The 21,292-nt window shown below is 37.5% G+C and overlaps 1 protein-coding gene across 2 annotated transcripts in view; it reads right to left on the bottom strand.

Moving 5' to 3' along the window:
• UBE2R2 (ubiquitin conjugating enzyme E2 R2) overlaps positions 1–21,292 on the bottom strand; it is a 98,709-nt gene that overhangs the window by 11,269 nt on the left and 66,148 nt on the right. The window contains exons 2-3 of one of the 2 annotated variants that reach the window (XM_055427303.2): positions 14,418–14,504; positions 4,931–5,028 (exon numbers count right to left, since the gene is read on the bottom strand). In XM_055427303.2, coding sequence (XP_055283278.1) covers positions 4,931–5,028; positions 14,418–14,504 — 185 coding nt within the window. The remainder of the gene's footprint in view (positions 1–4,930; positions 5,029–14,417; positions 14,505–21,292) is intronic. The other variant, XM_088838064.1, reaches the window with a different exon arrangement.

Here is a 21,292-nt window from a genome sequence, read left to right as displayed (position 1 = left end):
GAGTTCCAGATGAGGTTCCACAAGTCATATAAAACCCCATGCCCTCTCTAGAAATACACAAACACCAAAACTCTCCCATTACTTGCCCACTCCAAGATCAATACATTGAAGAATCATCCAATAATTACATGGAAAGAAGAAACAAAAAGGTCCGAGAGGTTCACTAATGACTTCCGATGCAAATACCTTAACTAAGTTCTAGCTGTAAAGCCTCTAAATAAGAAAGCATAAAGGCAAGGAAAGCAACCTCTGATGTCAAGTCCAGGTGCTTCTAAACTGGGGCTCAGGTTACCTCAGGGTCCAAAGAGAAAAAATACTGATGCTGGTACCCAAAGTAGTTAAGGTAGTTTTAGAGTGCAGAGTAATACGAAAGGAGTTCCCTGCCCCCAAAGGACTGTATTAAATGAGAAACAGGCCTTTCTCTTCTTTCTTTTGGCCATGCTGTGTGGTTTGCAGGATCTTAGTTCCCTGATCAGGGATTGAACCCTGCTAAGGCAGTGAAGCACTGAGTCCTAACCAGTGGACCACCACCAAACTCCCCAAACAGGCCTTTCTTTTGGGAAAAAAAAAAAAGTTTATAATATTTTAAGCTGAGACAAGGCAAATACAGTCTTTGTATATTTGCACAGTAGTAAAGGCAAAAAATTTGAATTGCTATGGGCAATGGTAATAGATTTTCCATCTAGGCAGCACATGAATACAATGAGAAAAATCCTGTTTTGGGCTTTGCATCTAAAGAATGGGAAGGCTTCAGATTCTATGCTGTATTTTAATCCCCAGTACCTCAAATTATATGTGGAGCAGAGTCTCTAGAGAGGTAATCAAGTTAAAATAAGGTCCTCAAAACAGGTCTTAATCCAATATGACTAATGTCCTTATACGAAGGGGCAATTAGGACACAGATATGAACAGAGGGAAGACCATGTAGAGATAAACTGAGGACAGAAGCCTCAGAAGAAACCATTCCAACAGAATCTTTCCAACACCTTACAGTGTCCAAAAGTGTGAAAAAATAAATTTCTACTGTTTAAGCCACAAAAAAAAGAGAAGGCTTGCTTTCTCCAAGGGTAGGTGCGGTGGTATGGGAAGCATCCCATTCAACCTCCAAAAGCAAATCACTAACACCTCAGAACTCCTCCTTCTAGTCTAGGGTTAATGGTAGCCCTGAAAAACAAGCACCAAAATCACTTAAAGAACAACTCCGCAGTTTTGGTCCAATTTTTCAACAAATCTTCCCAAATATTTAAATCTCTTCCTCTATACTGTCAGTTTACTTATACTGACAAAACATAATGTGTTTCTTTCAAAAGCTTGTCAGCCTCTTAAACAATTACATAGTGTGAAAGAGAGGAGAAACAGGGTAGCCAAACTCTTCCACAGCAACCACAGAGTAATGCCAATAACATCCTCAAGGAAAGAAAGCATGATCCTGAAATCTTACATCTAGTCAAAATCTGTCATTTGAAATATAATGGCAAACACACTAGTATACTCCAATATACACATATACACAAGCACGTAATATTTTGCATGTGTGAGAACTCAGGGAATGAAATACAGCTCCTAGGAGCAATCCCTTGAGAAATTACTAATGAACAAATTTCAGCCAATTAATAGAGCAAAAGAAGTTAAATCATGAGCAGCAAATAGTGTACTGATCTAACAAATGGAATAAGAATTTTAAAAACTGGGATTATGTCACATTACAGTACAGACTGTAAGTTTTATAACCCTGACAATACAGAAACAATAATACTTAAAAGCTAGAATGGGGAAGGGGGAAGCAGAAGATTTCCTTTTCTTTTACATCCAAGTATCAGTGTATTGGAGAAGGAAATGGCAACCCACTCCAGTGTTCTTGCCTGGAGAATCCCAGGGATGGGGGAGCCTGGTGGGCTTCCGTCTATGGGGTCACACAGAGTCGGACACGACTGACGTGACTTAGCAGCATCAGTGTATTATTTGATGCTGAAAATTCAACTAATAAAGTATGTATGAGCTAAAGGTACAAATACTCAGCTAATAACAGCGGTATAATGCTTAGATACGAGGGGATGAGGCAGAACTATACTAATTTTCCTAATGATCATAAAAGATCTTGTGTAAAGCAATGGTCTTGAAACTAACATCCATGCAACCCTGGAGATAATATAAAATATAACGTCCGTTCTTTCCAGCTTCCCTTTTCAGGATTGCCCTTTACAAGAAATGCCTATTTCTCACACATCCCAAGTATTTCTATGGTGCTTTGCCTAGTGGGGATGAAACATCAGAAGTACAAAACAAAGAGAAATTTACAAATAGAGATGTTTTTCCTTCCTCATAAATAATTTTGTTAAAAGCATAGAGTGATTTTTTTGAGTATTTTGCTATTGGTGGAGTATAATAAACTCAGATATGTATAGATTGGGCTGCTGGAATTACATCTTCACTAAAACAAACTAAGTAATTCCATCTCTGAATACTGCTGAGAAATGCTTCAGCCCAAGGGAAAATCCCATTAAAGCAAAGCAGAAAGTATAGGAAATGTGTAATGATTCTTTATTTCATAGACATAAACTATGGCAAGTCTTAATGCCTGATCTGAGAATTATTCATAGAAATGATGCTTGTCAAGGTGAGGTGTATCAACACATTTATTTAAATTAAAAAGGGAAGTCATTTTTTTCTGATTAAGAAAATATACTTGCAAGATGTGGTGAAGTCCAAAATATACCCATTTTTCCCAATCCTGTATACTAGATAGAACAAAGTACCTAAAAAGAAGTGAGTAACTAGAATAATCAAAAGTATCTCATATGTCTTGAATAGTCTTTTGCGTATACTCATCACAGAGAGTGGGAAGCAAATACATTAACTTGAAGAAACAGGTAAGAGAGCCTTGCATACATCAGGAAGCTTCCAATGCTTTGCTTTTGACAAAAATGGAGATTCTAACTGAATTACTAGTTTCCAGATCATTAAAAAAGATTAACAAATCAAAGAATGAATAAATGTGGGAGAGCAGATTAATTTCCTATGCAGAAGAACCTGAAACAACTTACACAGATATCCCAGCCTCCTGGGGATGTAATTCCCCACTCCTTTGTGTGGGTTACACCTATAACTTCCTTTATACAGAACAGAAAGTAGGAAATGAGGAACTTTACAGTGGAGAAATCCTAGAAACATGTCTCAGCCAGGTGACGAATGTTACCATCAAGAGTGATAAGTCTGCTGACAGTATGTACCCTTGATATGACATGATGAAAATGTACTTTACCTTAATTTCTCCCAACACTTGTAACTCCAGTATAATAAGCAGAAAAAAGCACCAAACAAACTCCCAGTTGGGGGACATTCTATAAAACACCCTTCAAAATTGTCAAAGTCATCAAAACCGAGGAAAAGTTGAAGAAACTGTTGCAGTTGTCTAAGGAGAAACATCTATGAAATATAATGTGCTATCTATAATGTATAGGATCTTAGAGTAGAAAAAACGACAGTAGGTAAAAAGGAAACGTGAAAGAATATGGACTTTGATCAATCATAATGTACACTTTGGCCACCTCATGCGATGAGCTGACTCACTGGAAAAGACTCTGATGCTGGGGAGGAATGGGGGCAGGAGGAGAAGGGGACGACAGAGAATGAGATGGCTGGATGGCATCATCGACTCGATGGACATGAGTTTGAGTGAACTCCGGGAGTTGGTGATGGACAGGGAGGCCTAGTGTGCTGTGATTCATGGGGTCGCAAAGAGTCGGACACAACTGAGTGACTGAACTGAACTGAACTGAATGTACTAATACAAGTTCACTAATTGTAATAAATGAACCATACTAATGTTAGATGTTAGTAACAAAGAAAACTGGCAGGTGTGGGGAACATGGGTACTATCTGTTCTTCACAATTTTTCTGATAATCTAAAATCATTATAAGTTTTTTAAAGTTATTTTAAAAGAAACACACTGATGATAAAACTAAAATAAGAATACCCCGTCAACCTTCTGGGATAGTTATAATAAGAAACATGGAAAATAACAAGTGCTAACAAAGATCTGAAGAAATTTGAATTCTACACACTGCTGGTGGGAATGCACTAAAAATTTAGGGCAGGCATGTTGGAAAACATGGCAGTTCCTTGAAAAGTTAAAACACTGAGTTGTTGCTGCTGCTGCTGCTACTGCTAAGTCACTTCAGTCGTGTCCGACTCTGTGCGACCCCATAGACGGCAGCCCACCAGGCTCCCCCATCCCTGGGATTCTCCAGGCAAGGACACTGGAGTGGGTTGCCATTTCCTTCTCCAATGTGTGAAAGTAAAAAGTGAAAGTGAAGTCACTCAGTCGTGTCCGACTAGTAGTGACCCCATGGACTGCAGCCCACCAGGCTCCTCTGTCCATGTGATTTTCTAGGCAAGAGTACTGGAGTGGCTTGCCATTGCCTTCTCCGAAAACACTGAGTTATGACCCCACAATTCCATTTCCAGGAATAAGTCCAAGGAAATGAAAACATATGTGCACGTAAAAACTTGCATACAATGTTCACAGCAGTATTATTCATAATAGCCAATGAGTGGAAACAACCGAAATGTCCATCAACTGGTGAATGGATTAAAATAAGACTTTTCAGCAAAAAGTAGTAAGAGTCCTAGAATACAGAAGCAACCAATTCAAACACGAAGTCATGAAATCTAAAGCAGCAGGGTGGAACTCAGATAATGCAAGAGGAAGAACTAAGAGTATAATTCTTCCAAAGTGAACACAGAGATGAGTAACATATGCATTATTAGTCCATAAATACAACTCTTCAAAATGAATCGTGCATGCTAAAGCTCTAGCATAAAACAAAGCAATCATATATAGAAAGGATTCTTTTGTACTTGTTAAAAGATTAAATCTAATGTTAAGAGCCACCTAGAAACCAGATTATTCCTTATTTAATTCCTTACCTGACATTTTGAGTAGGATTCCACCTTTCAGAGGGCAGTTCTCCACTCTGTGGGTCATCTACAGGCGGATGAAGAATTGAAATGCATACATCTCCATTCTACAAGATACAAATAACACATTCAGTAAATACTCAAAAGTATGACATAAAAAAATCAATTCTGCTGAAATTTCTTTTATTCCTAGAAAACTTGTTTTCTTACCACTGGGGAGTAAACTGCTTTTTCTTCATGTTTAGATCCAATGATAAAGAAGAATTAAGCATTTTTATATTATAAATATTCATTTTGACCAATCTCCAAAATACTTTTCTTACTTCTGCCTAAAATCTGCCTAGAGACAGCATATATGACAAACCTATAGCAAACATCATTCTCACTGGTGAAAAACTAAAAGCATTTCCTCTAAGATCAGGAACAAGACAAGAATGTTCACTCTTACCACCATTATTCAACATAGTTTTGGAAGCCCTAGTCACAGCAATTAGAAAAGAAAAATAAATAAAAGGAATCCAAATTGGAAAAGAAGAAGTAAAATTGTCACTGTGTGCAAATGACACGATACTCTACATATGAAATCCTAAAGATGCCACCAGAAAACTCCTAGAGCTAATCAATGAATTTGGTAAAGTTGCAGGATACAAAATTAATGCACAGAAATCTCTTGCATTCCTATAACGCTAACAATGAAAGATCAGAAAGAGAAATTAAGAAAACAATTCCATTTACCATCGCAACAAAAAAGAATAAAATAACTAGAAATAAATCTATCTAAGGAGGCAAAAGACCTGTACTCAGAAAACTAGAAGACACTGATGAAAGAAATCAAAGACAACACACAGATAGAAAGATATACCATGTTCTTGGATCAGAAGAATCAATACTGTGAAAATGATTATACTACCCTAAAGCAATTTACAAATTCAATGTAATCCCTATCAAATTACCAATGGCATTTATCACAGATTTAGAACAAAAACTTTACAATTTGTATGGAAACAAAATAGATCCCAAATAGCCAAAGCAATTTTGAGAAAGAAAAGTGAAGTTGGAGGAATCAGGCTCCCTGATTTCAGACTATACTACAAGGTTACAGTAATCAAGACAGTATGGTACTGGCACAAAAATAGACCTATAGATCAATGAACAGGAGAGAAAGCCCAGAGATAAAACCACGTACCTACGGTCAAGTCATCTATGACAAAGGAGATAAGAATATACAACAGAGAAAAGACAGTCTTTTAGGTAAATGCCTCTGGAAAAACTGGATAGCTACATGTAAAAGAATGTAATTAGAACACTAACACCATTCACAAAAATAAACTCAAAACGGATTATAAAACTCTTAAAGGAAAACATAGGAAGAACACTCTTTGATAAAAATCACAGGAAGATTTTTTTTGTATCCACTTCCTAGACTAATGAAACAAAAACTAAACAAATGGTATCTAATTAAACTTAAAAGCTTTCACAGAGCAAAGGAAATGGTAAACAAGATGAAAAGACAACCTTCAGAATGAGAGAAAACATTTGCAAACAAAGCAACTGACAAGGGATTACTCCAGAATATACAAACAGCTCATGTAGCTCAATACCAAAAGAAAAACAAACCCTAAACAACCCAATCAAAAAATGGGCCAAAGACCTAAATAGACATTTCTCCCAAAAAGACATACAAATGGCCAAAAGGCACATGAAAAGATGCTCAATATCACTATTAGAGAAATGCAGATCAAAACTGCAATGAGGTATCACTTCACACCACTCAGAATGTCCATCATTGAAAAATCTACAAATAATAAAATAAATGCTAAAGAGGGTGTGGAGAAAAAGGGAACACTTTTGCACTGGTGGGAATGTAAATTGATATAGCCACTATAGAGAACGGTATGGAGGTTCCTTAAAAAAACTGAAAATAGAACTACCATACGACCCAGCAACCCCACTACTGGGCAAATACCCTGAGAACACCATAATTCAAAAAGACACAGGCACCCCAATGTTCACTGTAGCACACTATTTACAATAGCCACGACATGCAAGCAAACTAGATGTCCATCAACAGATAAATGGATTAAAAAAGATGTGGTATATATATGTAAGTGGCTCAGTGGTAAAGAATCCACCTGCCAATGTAGGAAACACAGGTTTGATACCTGGATTGGGAAAGGGAAATGGCAACCCATTCCAGTATTCTTGCCTGAAAAACCCCACGGACAGAGGAGTCTGATGGGTTCATGAGGTCACAAGAGTCAGACACGACTTAGTGACTAAACACCACCACCACATATATATACAATGGAATATTATTTGGTCATAAAAAATGAAATTGGGTCATTTGTAGAGATGTGGATGGATCTAGAGACTGTCACATAGAATGAAGTCAGAAAAATAAATACCATGTATTAACGCATATATGTGGAATGTAGAAAAATTCTATATATTTGCAGGGCAGGAACAGAGACAGATGAAGAAAATGGATGCGTGAACATGAATGGGGGAAGGGAGGAATCAACTGAGAGACTGGTACTGACACAGACTCCCTACCATGTGTAAAACAGATTAACTAGTGGGAACCTGCTGCATAGTGCGGAAGCTTAGCTGGGTGCTCTATGGTGACCTGGATGGGTGCGATGGGGGTAGGGGGTGTGGTAAAAGGAACGGAGGTCTAAGAGGGAGGGAATATATGTTTATATACTGCTGATTCACTTTGTTGTACAGCATAAATTAACACAATGTTGTAAAGCAAATATACCCCAATTAAAAAACAAAAGAAAATCTGCCTATAATCTGTCTACAGAGAAGCTATAATCACCTTTAATATCAATGATTGGCTTCAGTAAGTATGGTTTATATAAACTGATACATGCCTCCTAACAATTATATATAACTCCCTTGGTATATGGATAGAAGAACTCACCACTATAATATTCTGGATCATAAATTTAAATTATAGGATCTAATTCACAAGTGCTAAGTTTAAAACATACATGGACTCTCTATATGCAATAGAGACTGTTAACAGAAAAGACTGAGAAAGATGTAGTAGCCTATTGGTTTAAAATAAAAGATTCAAATGTTTAAAAAGAGAGGTATAATCATATAAAGTGGAATAAATCTTATATATAAGCCCAAATTTACATACATGTACACACACACCAAGATAACATTTTAAAAAGGAGAATAAAATTTTAATAACATCAATGTCAAATACTATATTCCAAAACTTTGTATTAATGTTAGATAACATGAAGAAGTTAAAAAAAAAACCACTACAGAAACAAGGAGAAAGAAACTAGATATAATTGGAGAGGACATCTAGGAGGTGCTTTGGAAGAAAAATGAAACGCTTAAAGGTTGAAGAAGTTTTCAATAATGATTTCAATTTTAATAACCTAGATGAAATTTAGACATGAGATTGCCTGAAAAAATAAACCAACATCAGAAATATGTTTGGGTAGTTGTATTTATTTTGTACTATTACCAATTACCACAAAATTGGCTCAAAACAACACAAATTTATTATTTTACAGTCTTGCAGGTCTAAGCTTGACACTGCTCTCCACAGGGTTAAATCCAACTGTGTGGGTAGCAACACATTCCTTACTGGAGGCTCCAGGAAAGAATCCCTCTCCTTGCCCTTTCTGGCTTCTAAAGGCCAACCGCATTCTTTTGTTCTTGGCCCTCTTCCTCTAATCCTCAAAGGAAGCAATGCTGCATTTTTGGAGCCTTTCTTCTAAAGTCACATCTTGTTCTCACTCTGATTTTCTTCCTACCCTACCTCTTCCACTTTAAAGCAGTAGTCCCCAACTTTTTTGACGCCTGGGACTGGTTTGGCGGAAGACAATTTTCCATGACCAGGTGTGGGGGTGAGGGGTGATTTTGGAATGATTCAAGCACAGTAGGGTTTGCACTCCTATGAGAATCTAATGCTCGGGCAATAATGTGAGCAATGGGGAGCAGCTGTAGACACAAATGAAGCTTGGTTTGCTCACCTACCATGTGGGGGCTTGCTCACCCACTTCCTGCTCTGTGGCCTGGTTCCTAAAAGGCCCAGGGATTGGGGACCCCTACTTTAATGGACCCTGTGATTATACTGGGACCACCTAGATTATCCAGAATAATCTCAGTTCAAGTTCACTTGATAAGGAAGCCTAATTCTTCTTAACATATGAAGGTACATATCACAGATTCCAGGGATTACAATGCAGACTTCTCTGTGGGAGCATTATTCTACCTATCACAGGAGTGAAGAACACAGTTTGAATGAAAAATAGAGCAAACAGAGGAGTATGTTACTTTGTTCACAGTTTAGTGTGTGTGTTAAGTAAAATTTCTGAGTAGTGAAATGATATAAACAGATATGTACGTAGAAATGACATATCAAAAGATGGGCATCTCTGGAGGAGGGCATGGCAACTCACGCCAGTATTCTTGCCTGAAAAATCTCATGGACAGAGGAGACTGGCAGGCTATAGTCCATGGGGTCGCAAGAGTCTGACACAACTCAGTGACTAAACAACAGCAGCAATTTTACAACGCTAAAAGAGCAACAGTTTCAGAATGGACAGTTCCAGCAAAAGTCTCATCATCAGTGAATTCAATGAAGACATCAGCAGTTGTATTTGTCTTTTGAGCCCAGATCACTGGAAGAGAGCAATCAGTTCCACCTGCTGGATCTGGACCCCACGGACTGTAGCCCGCCAGGCTCCTCTGTCCATGAGATTTTTCAGGCAAGAATACTGGAGTGAGTTGCCTCCTCACTGGAGAAGTTGCCCTGAATACTGGAGTGAGTTGCCCTCCTCCAGAGACGCCCATCTTTTGATATGTCATTTCTATGTACATATGTTTATATCATTTCACTACTCAGAAATTTTACTTAACACTTAACTTGGAATAAAAACATAGTTAAGAATAAAGAAAATGCCCTTGTTTCCATTAAAAAAAAAAAAAAAGATGGGCATCTCAACTGATTCAGGCAAAGCACTTGACAAGACCCAACACTTACTCATGATAAAAACACTCAGAAAACCATACTTTCCAGCTATCTTAAAAGTCTAAAAGGGAGTTATATTAAGAAGATAAATAAATTTAAGAAACCAAAAACCCAACAGCTAACATATTCAATGATGAAAACTTTCCTAAGATCATAAATAAGACAAAGGGCAACCACTTTTACCACTGCTATTTACAATGTACTGGAAGTAGTAGCAAGAGCAATTGAGAAAAATTCTGAAAGTGTACAAATTGAAAAGGAAGTAAATCCATTTCTATTGTAAATGTCAAAGAAAATTCCAAAGAACTCACAAACTACTAGAGACAATCAATTCAACAAAGTTGTAGGATACAAGATCAACACTCAAATCAGTTCATTTTGGGATTTTTGAAATTCCAGTGGAGGCATCTCTGGAGGAGGGCATGGCAACCGACTCCAGTATTCTTGCCTGAAAAATCCCATGGACAAAGGTTAGGACTCTGTGCTTTCACTGCCCAGGACCCGGGTTCAATCCCTGGTAAGGGAAATAAGATCTCACAAGCCATGTAGCATGTCAAAAATAAATAAAAAATTTTTAAATCAGTTTCATTTTTATACACTAGTGATGAACAATCTAAAACACAAGTTAAGCAAACAATTCCATTTACAATGGCTTCTAAAAGAATAAAATTTCTAGGAATAAATCTAACCAGGGAGGTGAAAATCCTGTACAAAGAAAATTACAAAACACTCAAAGAAATTAAAGACGACCTAAAAAAAAAAGAAAAACAGCCTATATTCATGGGTAGGAAGACTTAATGTTGGTAATATTCCCCAGTATGATCTAAATATTCAATCCAATCCCGATCAAAACCCTAGCTTCCCTTTTTGTAGAAACTGACAAACCGCCCCTAAAATTTATAAGGAAATTTAAAAGCCAAAACAATCTTGGAAAATAATAATAAAGTTGAAGGATTCATACTTCCTGATTTCAAAACTTACTATAGAGATACAGAGAATAAGACAGTTTAGGACTGGCATGACAGACATATAGATCAAGGCAACAGAACTCAGAGTCTACACATATTCATACAACATGGCCAACTGATTTCTGATAAGATGGTAAGTTCATCCAATGGGGAAAGAACAGTCTCTTTAGCAAATGATGCTGGGACTGGATTTCCAAAAGAATGAAGTTGAACTCCTATCTCATACCATATACAAAATTAACTCAAAATGGAACAAAGAACCAAGAGCCTAAATCATAAAGTCTTTTTATAAAAGCGTATCTGTGTTTGTCTATGTGTGTGTTTAAAATCTTCATGACCTTGGATTTAGCAATGGACTGTTAGGTATGACACCAAAAGCATGCATAAACAAGATAAACTAGACCTCTCCATCAAAATTAAGCACTTTTGTGCAAAGGACATTATCAAAGAAAATGGGAAAAAAACAACTGATACATACGAGAGGAAATATTTGCAGGTTATAAGGAGGTGACAAGGTTTGATCCCCCGGCCGGGAAAACTCCACATGCTATGAAGCAACTAAGCCCATGAGCCACAACTACTGAGCCAGTGCACTACAGCCTGCAAGCCACAACTACTGAAGCTCCTACTCCACAACAAGAGATCAGATCAGATCAGTCGCTCAGTCGTGTCCGACTCTCCGCGACCCCATGAATCAGCCACCTCAAAGAGGAGCCACTGCCTGCTGCAACTAGAGAAAGCCCAGGTGCAACAACAAAGATCCACCACAGCCAAAAATAAATAAATCTTAAAAACAAAAAAAAAAGGAAGGGGGAGGGAGAAGTTCTAAGCTTTGAGAAAGGCAGTTCTGAGACGTAAAATGAATAATAAATACAAAGAGCAGTGAGATTTTGAGTTGCCACAGCTGTGAAGTTCATACTTAAGAGTTTGTGTACAAAAACCTCATTTGAATACATGATTTGTGAAGCAAATGGGCTTCACTGGTTATCTATTTCTGAAAACACACAACACATGTAACCAGGCAAACTGTTACTGAGATCATGCAATGTTATTATATAAAGCAAAAAGGAGTCAACTGTGCAGCATGGTCATTGAGGATAAGTTCACATTAAATTTCTTTTGTTCTCCAAGTTTCCCCTTGGTATTTATAAATTTCACAAACGTGGCAATGATAAAAGAAATGTTGAAATTTATAACACAGCAGTTTATTTATAACTTTGGGGGCTACGGTAATATCTGTGAATGTATTTAACAAAATTGTACCAAAGCTCTAGTTTTTAAAAACTTGATAAACTATTTTCTACCAAAAATAGTCTTTATGATATTTTTAATACTCATGAAGTTAATACACAAAAATCTCATCAATTCATATATTTTAGCATTTGAGTAGGCTTTTGCTTTAGTATTTTTCTTTTGTTGCTGTTGATATTGTTGTCACTGTTCCCCCATTTCAACCCCAGTTCTATCATAGATCTGCAGTAAACAATTTGGTGACTAGAACAATTTGACACTGAGGTCCATTTTATTTCTAGGTGACAACATAGATGGATAAGTAGAGAGCAACCTCCAAGAATATCCCATCCCTTTAGCTAAGAACCATGAGCCCTAATGTCTAAAATCACAAATACTTACTTGGACCTCCAAGTTCAATTCTGATACCATTTCCAGAATGTAGCAAAGTAAATTAACAAATATGAGGAAAGTCTCTCGTGACTCATTTGATTACATCAAATTTAATGCTTAACTATGACTTAACACTTGTTTACAAACAACTTATACGGCATGGTAAACAACTGCATATTCGTAAGATATATATACATTATTTTACCACTAAAATTTCTATGAATATGAAAAATATTTCTAAAAATAATGATCCAATGCTAAATCTTAAGAGACAGAACTAGATTGCCTACCTAAGTGGTGAAAAAGCAATTGGAAAGGGGACTGTATCTACCTACACTTTCTTCTGAAAGAGCTCTGGTTCCTTTATCACGCTTTTTTTTCTTTTTTGAAAAAGTTTGAGAATTAGATAAATGAGAGATGGAAACAGGCAAGTGTGTGGCTTTAAGGTGAATTCATTCTCAGTGGCAAGACAAGGTATATATTTGTTACACAGAACGGTATAACACATTCAATGTTGTTTTCTCTTTTATTATCTAAAACCTATATATACCACCTAATTTTGAAGGCAAGAATTTCTGATTATTAAATGGAGACAGACACAAAAATATTTCGGCGTTAACTGAACTCAGTTTTAACTTATGAAACAGTGAAATATTTCTATAGTCTCTCTCCTACAACAGGATAACTGTTATACAGAACGGTATAACACATTCAGTGTTGTTTGTATTATGGTTATGTCAAATACTAAAGAAAACAATATTCTGGGAGCTTATTTCTGGAAATGTTACAATGTATCACCTTTTGAGCACTCTTTGTCCTGTTTTAAGAAAAGAAAAATGAAGATAATGACTTACAGAAAAAAGCAGATTGTGAAAAACAATAAAGCTGCTCCAAGGTGTTCTTTACATAGACTGAGATCCAAAATTCAGCACTATAGAATAAGTAAAGGCCTTGTAGCTCTATTTCTGGAGCACAGGAGCTTGCCAACATACACGTGACCAAAAACAAAAACAAAAACTATACTACTAAAGTTGCAAATTTAAAAAAAACAAATTTAATGCTTGGGCCTCAGCTACAACTTCAGAGCCCTATTGTGATGAAACAGACTACAAAACGGTAAAGGAGTAGACTCAAAGGATTTATCAGTGGGCCTTGATATATACCCCAAGAAACAAGGAATAGTTTCAGGATGCTTAAAACTTAGCACAAAGTTAAGTACATTTTATCAAAAAAGCTAGAAATTGTGTTCCCAGGCATGTGCACTTGTCCAACAGACCCTAACCTTGAATTTATTTCAGAAGAGACTCTCAACTGGTATGCAGCAACTCCTTAAAGGAGACCAGTACAAATGATTCCCACTCCCTTTGCCCACAAGTTGAATCTCGGATCAAAGTGACAAATTGTGAAGCTAGAGTCTATGAAGCTATGGAACAGGTACACAAATAAATTTGTATAACTTTACTAAATTTTAAAAAATGTAAATGCTAACACATATGAATTATAATCTTAGCAACAAGCAGCAAAGGTTTAAAGTCTCAATCTTAAATTAACCGTAATATGAAACAGTATGTGCTCAGTCATGTCCAGCTCTTTGCGACCCCATGGACAGCAGACTGGCAGGTTCCTCTGTCCATGGAATTCTCTAGGCAAGAATACTAGAGTGGATTGCCATTTCCTACTGCAGGGGAACTTCCCAACCCAGAGATCGAAATTGTGGCTCCTTGTGGCAGGAGGATTCTTTACAACTGAGCCACCTGGAAAGCCCCAACCATAATATATACTGGTATAATAAAAGCCACGAATAGTTCTTTGTCACCACAGCATATTGAGCTATGGAGGTTATTTTAAAGGACAGTATCAAAAAATCAAATCTTCAAAGAAATTCATGATAGATATCTCTTACCTCATAAATGTTGGGGTGCCACATTTTGGTCAAGAATCTGAAGGTAGGTGGTGAATATGGGTAGTCAATAGGAAATTTAATATGCGCCTAAAAAGAAAAAAAAAATGAAATGCTAATAAGTAAGACTACAGGTTACTTATCTGCCTAACAATTCACCCTAATATACTCCAGTGAAACAGAACATCTTTCTACACCATAAACTCTGGAGATTAAAATAGTTCATATATATTTTGTTAGCCCCAATGCTAGACTTATTAGCATGTTTTTACAACTATCTCTTTAAATATTTATAAAAACTTATGTTAAACTGCCAATGCTCAACAGTTATATAATTTTAATTGAATAAACATGAGTGAAAAAGTTTAATATGTGTCACATTAATGGCTGCATTTTATATTAATAACAATTAATACGACCTTATGGTATAATAAAAAACAAAGATAATTTGTTTTACTTAACACCATTTAACTACCACCAAGGAGTAACAAATGCTAGCATTTTGATATGGCTCTTCCAGGAGTTTTTCATGCTCAAGTATGCTTATCTCTTTACAAAGCTTATTTTCAATTACTGTATTTATACTGTTTCTTTCCATCTGTATTATATCATAAACATTCTCCTATGTATGTATGATTTTAGTATTTGGAAGATGTTTCCATCATATGGATATATAGATGAACCATTTTAAAAAACCTATTTCCTTCTTTTGGAACATACTGGTGGTTTTGCACTCTTTTGCTATTGTAAATACAGTTACAGTGAATGTCCTCAGCAGAATCCCACATTTCAAATATGAATAAATCCAAACAAAGTCTCATCTAACCGCACCAGTCAAAGGGAATGAGGATGGGAATGAAAGGACAAGCTGAGAGTAAAGCTGAGGATAGCAGTGAAAATGGCAGTCAGGATCCTCAAAAATTCTGTCTTCAATAAAAGCAATGAGAAAAAATAGCAAAAAATAACAGTGATCAACTTCTTCAAAATCTAGAAAATCACGTGAGGCTTGTAGCAATTCAGGGAGGATCTATTCAAGGAAAATAATTGAAATGGTTTTTATAGTAAACTTTGTGGTATTTTAACTTGCTTTAGTTAAAAGATCTCCGTGAGATCGTCCCAACCCAGGGATCGAAGCCAGGTCTCCTACATCGCAGGTGGATTCTTTACCATCTGAGCCACCAGGGACTCAGCAGGTCAAACAGACTAAACAACTATTTTAATAGGAAAGGGTGGAATATGAAATGTCTGTATGGCTTTGAAAATCTCTGACCAATTTCTAACTAAAAGATCAGGCCAATATATAGGGCCATGAATATGCCTCAGCTAGGCACATGCTCAGAAAAGTCACGAGAGGTCATTAGATGGCCTTCAACTAGCACCTCTGGTGAACCTGAGATCTGCACAAGCAGGAAGTGAGGGCTAGGCCGAATTTGCAACTACCTAGCAGTAATGGCAAGCCACTCCGGTACTCTTGCCTAGAAAATCCCGTGGATGGAGCAGCCTGGTAGGCTGCAGTCCGTGGGGTCGCTAAGGGTCAGACACGACTGAGCGACTTTACTTTCACTTTTCACTTTCACACATTGGAGAAGGAAATGGCAACCCACTCCAGTGTTCTTGCCTGGAGAATCCCAGGGACGGGGGAGCCTGGTGGGCTTCCATCTATGGGGTCACACAGAGTCGGACACGACTGAAGTGACTTAGCAGCAGCAGCAGCAGCAGTACTCTTGCCTAGAAAATCCCATGGACGGAGGATCCTGGTAGGCTGCAGTCCATGGGGTCGCTACGAGTCAGACATGACTGAGCGACTTCACTTTCACACATTGGAGAAGGAAATGGCAACCCACTCCAGTGTTCTTGCCTGGAGAATCCCAGGGATGGGGGAGCCTGGTGGGCTGCCGTCTATGGGGTCACACAGAGTCGGACACGACTGAAGTGACTTAGCAGCAGCAGCAGCAGCTGAGTGTTAAAGGGGTGCCCCCAAATGCACACAGAGCTCCTCTAAAATGCCCAGGTTTGTTGGTTCCAGGAAAATAATTGCATTTAATTTAGTAAGGGAAACTTCTGCCCAATCACTGGGTGACCACTAAGCTAAGGAGTGAAGACTTTACTGGCCACACCCAACCAAGAACAAATACATTTCAGAATTAGGTCAGAAAAGTCATTAAGGAAGGAAGCACTACAACAAACAAGAACAACCAAAATCCTGTTGCCACAATATATTATTTAAGCATCCAGTTTTCAACAAAATATTACAAAACATGAAAGAAAGTATGGCACATACAAAGGGTAAAAATAGCAACCAACAGAAACTGGAAGGTCAGATATTTAATTTATTAGAAAAAGACTTTATATCAGCTGTATTAAATATATTCCAAAGATTAAAGAAAACCATGGCTAAAGAAATAAGGAAATGTATATGGAAAATCTTTCAGCATATCAACATGAAGAAACTGTAAAAAACAAACGAAAAAGCTTTGGAGGAAAAGAACCTAATATAAACCATGAAGCTGCAAAATACAGTAACTGAAATTTTAAAAATCTGATAGATAGGCTGAACAGCAGATTTGATGAAACAGAAAAAAGAATCAGTGAAACTGAAGAAAGCTCTGTTTAGATTAACCAGTCTGAGTTAAGAGAAATAAAAAGCAACTAACAGAGACCTATGGGACACCAGGTTATTAATATATACCTACTAAGAGTCTCAGAAGAGGAAACAAAAAGGGCAAAAAGAGCATTTGATGAAATAATTGCCAAAAATTTGCCAAATTTGATTAAAACAATGACTCTAATAACCAAAAGCTCAACAAACTCCCAAGAGAAAAACTCAAAGAGATACACATCTATCTATATATCATAATCAAACTGTTCACAGCTAAAGAATGAATCTTGAAAGCATCAAGAAACAATCCATCAAGTAGAATCCCTTGACAGACACTGTCTCACCAGAAACTAGGAAGCCAGAAGGCAGTGGAATAACGGTCAAAGTACAAAGAACAAAATCTGTCAATTGAGAATTCTGCAGCTAGCAAAATTATTCCTCAAAACTCAAATAGGCAAATTAAAACATTCCTAGGTAAACAAAAACTAAGAACTAGCAGATGATGACTAGCAGACCTCACCTGCAAGAAATACTAAAGGGAGTCCTTTAGGCTGAAAGGAAAGGACACTAGCTACTACCTGAAACAAGATGAAGAAAGAGCACAAATAAATACACAGTACAAGGACAGAATAGATACAAAAGATACAATAAATGTTCTTTTTGTTTATAACTTTTTCCTCCCAATTTAAAAAACAGGGCTTCCCTGGTGGCTCAGTGGTAAAGAATCTGCCTGCCAATTCAGGAGACATGAGTTCGATCCCTGATCTGAGAAGATCCCACACAGCATGAAGAAATTAAGTTCATGTGCCACAACTGTCGAGCTTGTGCTCTAGAGCCTGGGAGCCACAACTACTTAGCCCACTGGCCACAACTATTGAAGGCACCATGCCCTAGAGCCTGTGCTCCACAACAGGAGAAGACACTGCAATGAAGAGCCTGCACATAGCAACAAGAGAGTAGCCCCGACTCCCCACAACTAGAGAAAATCCCAATGTGATTTGGATGTGAAGAGCTATCACAACCAAAAATGAACAAATTTAAAAAATACATAGCATAATTATAAATCTACTAAAGAGCACAAAGCACACAAAGAAGTAATTTGTATACCAATAAATAATTGAGCTGTATAGTTATATGATGTTGATTATAGAAAATAATTCCAAAAATTCAACACCCCTTCATGACTGAAAACACCCAACAAACTAGAAATACAAGGGAAATTCCTCGATTTGACAAAGGACATCTAGTAAACAAAACTGAAACTAATATCATACTTAATGGTTAAGGAATTTCAGAAATTATACAGGGATGTCCACTCTTATCACGTGTATTCAACACTGTATTGGAGATGCTAGCCAGGGCAACTGACAAGCAAATGAAATAAAAGGTATCTTGGTTAGAAAGTAAGAAGCAAAGTTATTTCTATTTGTAAATTACATAATCCTATATACAGAAAAATCAAAAGAATCCACTAAATACATTAGAATAGCAAATCAGTAAAGTTGCAAGATAAAACTTGTAATATCAGCATCAGTTATATTTCTATACAGCAGCCCTGAACAAACTAAAAATTAAATTAAGAAAATTATATTTATAATAGCAACAAAAATAATAAATACTTAGGAATGAATTTAATAACAAGTACAAAACTTGGGACTTCCCTGGCAGTCCAGTGGTTAACACTTCACCCTCTAATGCAAGGGGTGTGGGTTCAATCCCTGGTGAAGGAGATAAGATCCCATGTGCCTCATGGCCAAAAAAACCAAAATATTTTAAAACAAAAAACCCAGAAGCAATAACGTAACAAATTGAATAAAGACTTTAAAAATGGTTCACATAAAAAAGAAAAAAGTCTTTAACAAAAATGTGTGCAAAACAGATATGCAGATGATACCACCCTTATGGCAGAAAGTGAAGAGGAACTAAAAAGCCTCTTGATGAAAGTGAAAGAGGAGAGAGAAAAAGTTGGCTTAAAGCTCAACATTCAGAAAACTAAGATCATGGCATCTGGTCCCATCACTTCATAGGAAACAGACAGGGAAACAGCGGAAACAGTGTCAGACTTTATTTTGGGGGGCTCTAAAATCGCTGCAGATGGTGATTGTAGCCATGAAATTAAAAGACGCTTACTCCTTGGAAGTAAAGTTATGACCAACCTAGATAGCATATTAAAAAGCAGAGACATTACTTTGCAAACAAAGGTCCGTCTAGTCAAGGCTATGGTTTTTCCAGTGGTCATGTATGGATGTGAGAGTTGGACTGTGAAGAAAGCTGATCGCCGAAGAATTGATGCTTTTGAACTGTGGTGTTGGAGAAGACTCTTGAGAGTCCCTTGGACTGCAAGGAGATCCAACCAGTCCACCCTAAAGGAGATCAGTCCTGGGTGTTCATTGGAAGGACTGATGCTAAAGCTGAAACTGCAGTACTTTGGCCACCTCATGCGAAGAGCTGACTCATTGGAAAAGACCCTGATTCTGGGAGGGTTTGGGGACAGGAGGAGAAGGGGACGACAGAGAATGAGATGGCTGGATGGCATCACCGACTCGATGGACATGAGTTTGGGTAAACTCTGGGAGTTGGTGATGGACAGGGAGGCCTGGTGTACTGTGATTCATGGGGTCGCAAAGAGTCAGTCGAGCGACTGAACTGAACTGAGTGGGACACGACTGAGCGACTTCACTTGCATGCATTGGAAAAGGAAATGGCAACCCACTCCAGTGTTCTTGCCTGGAGAATCCCAGGGACGGGGGAGCCTGCTTGGGCTGCTGTCTATGGGGTCGCACAGAGTCGGACACGACTGAAGTGACTTAGCAGCAGCATAGTGATCAAGACAGTTTGGTATTAACATAAGGACAATTCAATGGGGAAAAGGCCTTGTCAACAAATTGTGCTGAGACAACTAGATATTCACATGCAAAGGAGTGAAGTTTAATCCTTTTAAATACACCAGAGGATTTTGCTTCAGGCCTGCCCTCAGGAAAAACTACTTAGAATCTAACTTGGAAGGATTATTGTCAAAGCATAATTAGCCTAGGGGAAGAGAAATATAGAACTCCAACCCTAATATGCCACCTCATGGGTGACGAAAAATTGAGAAACTCTTGAAAAGTTCACAGTCCAGAGGCAAAACCTCGCTAAAAGGCTGAAACCTAATCACAGAAATGATTAGGGACCAGATGGTAGCTCAGATGGTAAAGCGTCTGCCTACAATGCGGGAGACCCGGGTTCGATCCCTGGGTTGGGAAGATCCCCTGGAGAAAGAAATGGCAACCCACTCCAGTATTCTTGCCTGGAAAATCCCATGGACTTAGGAGCCTTGTGGGCTACAGTCCAAGGGGTCGCAAAGAGTCGGACACGACTGAGCAACTTCACTTTCACTTTTCAATCACAGAAGTACACAACTCTTTCCCTTCCCCTCACACCTCACCACTATATTACTGAGATACTTATAGCATATTCCTTTAACAGAGTATATCACAGCTAAGTAACAAGAAAAAATTATAAGGAATAACAAAAGGATATATCACACATGAAGAAACAGAGCAAATTATCACAACCAGATATGACAGGGATGTAGGCATTATCAGAATTTAAAACTATGATTAATATTCTAAGGATTCCAATGGACAAAGTAGACAGTATGCAAAAACGGATAGGCAACATAAGCAGAGAGATGGAAATCCTAAGAAAGAACCAAAGTGAAATGCTAGAGATAAAAACACTGAAGAATGCCTTGATGGGCTGCTTTCTAACACTGGACATGGTTGGGAAAAAAGTCTCTGAACTAGAGGATATTATGCATAGAATCCCTGAAAACAGAAAAGCAAAGAGAACAAAGACTTGGGGTGGGATGGACCAGAACACAGTATCCAAGGACTGTAGGAAATGCAAAAAGTATAAGATACATGTAATAGGAACACCAGAAGGAATAAAAGCCATCATTAGGAAAATGAAAAGACAACCAACCTACAGAATGGAGGTAAATACTTGCAAATCTGATAAGGGACATATGCCCAGAAAACATAAAGAATGCTTATAACTCAGTAATAAAGAGAAATAACTCAATTTAAAAATGGGCACAGTATCTGAACAGACATTTCTCCAAAGAATATAAACAAATGGCTAATATGCATAAGAAGAGATGCTCAACATCATTAGCCATCAGGGAAGTGCATTCTAAAAGTAGAATGAGATATCATTTGACATAAACCTACTGGCTATAGTTAAAAAGAGAGATAATTTAAAAAAATGTTGGCCAGGATGTCATGAAATCAGAATG

The sequence above is a fragment of the Moschus berezovskii genome, chromosome 7, assembly GCF_049115385.1.
Source record: "Moschus berezovskii isolate FMDL1 chromosome 7, NW_MosBer_1.0, whole genome shotgun sequence".
NCBI classification, from domain to species: Eukaryota; Metazoa; Chordata; class Mammalia; order Artiodactyla; family Moschidae; genus Moschus; species Moschus berezovskii.
The sequence above is the reverse complement of the archived record's forward strand: the minus strand, read 5'-3'. Positions and strand labels throughout refer to the sequence as shown.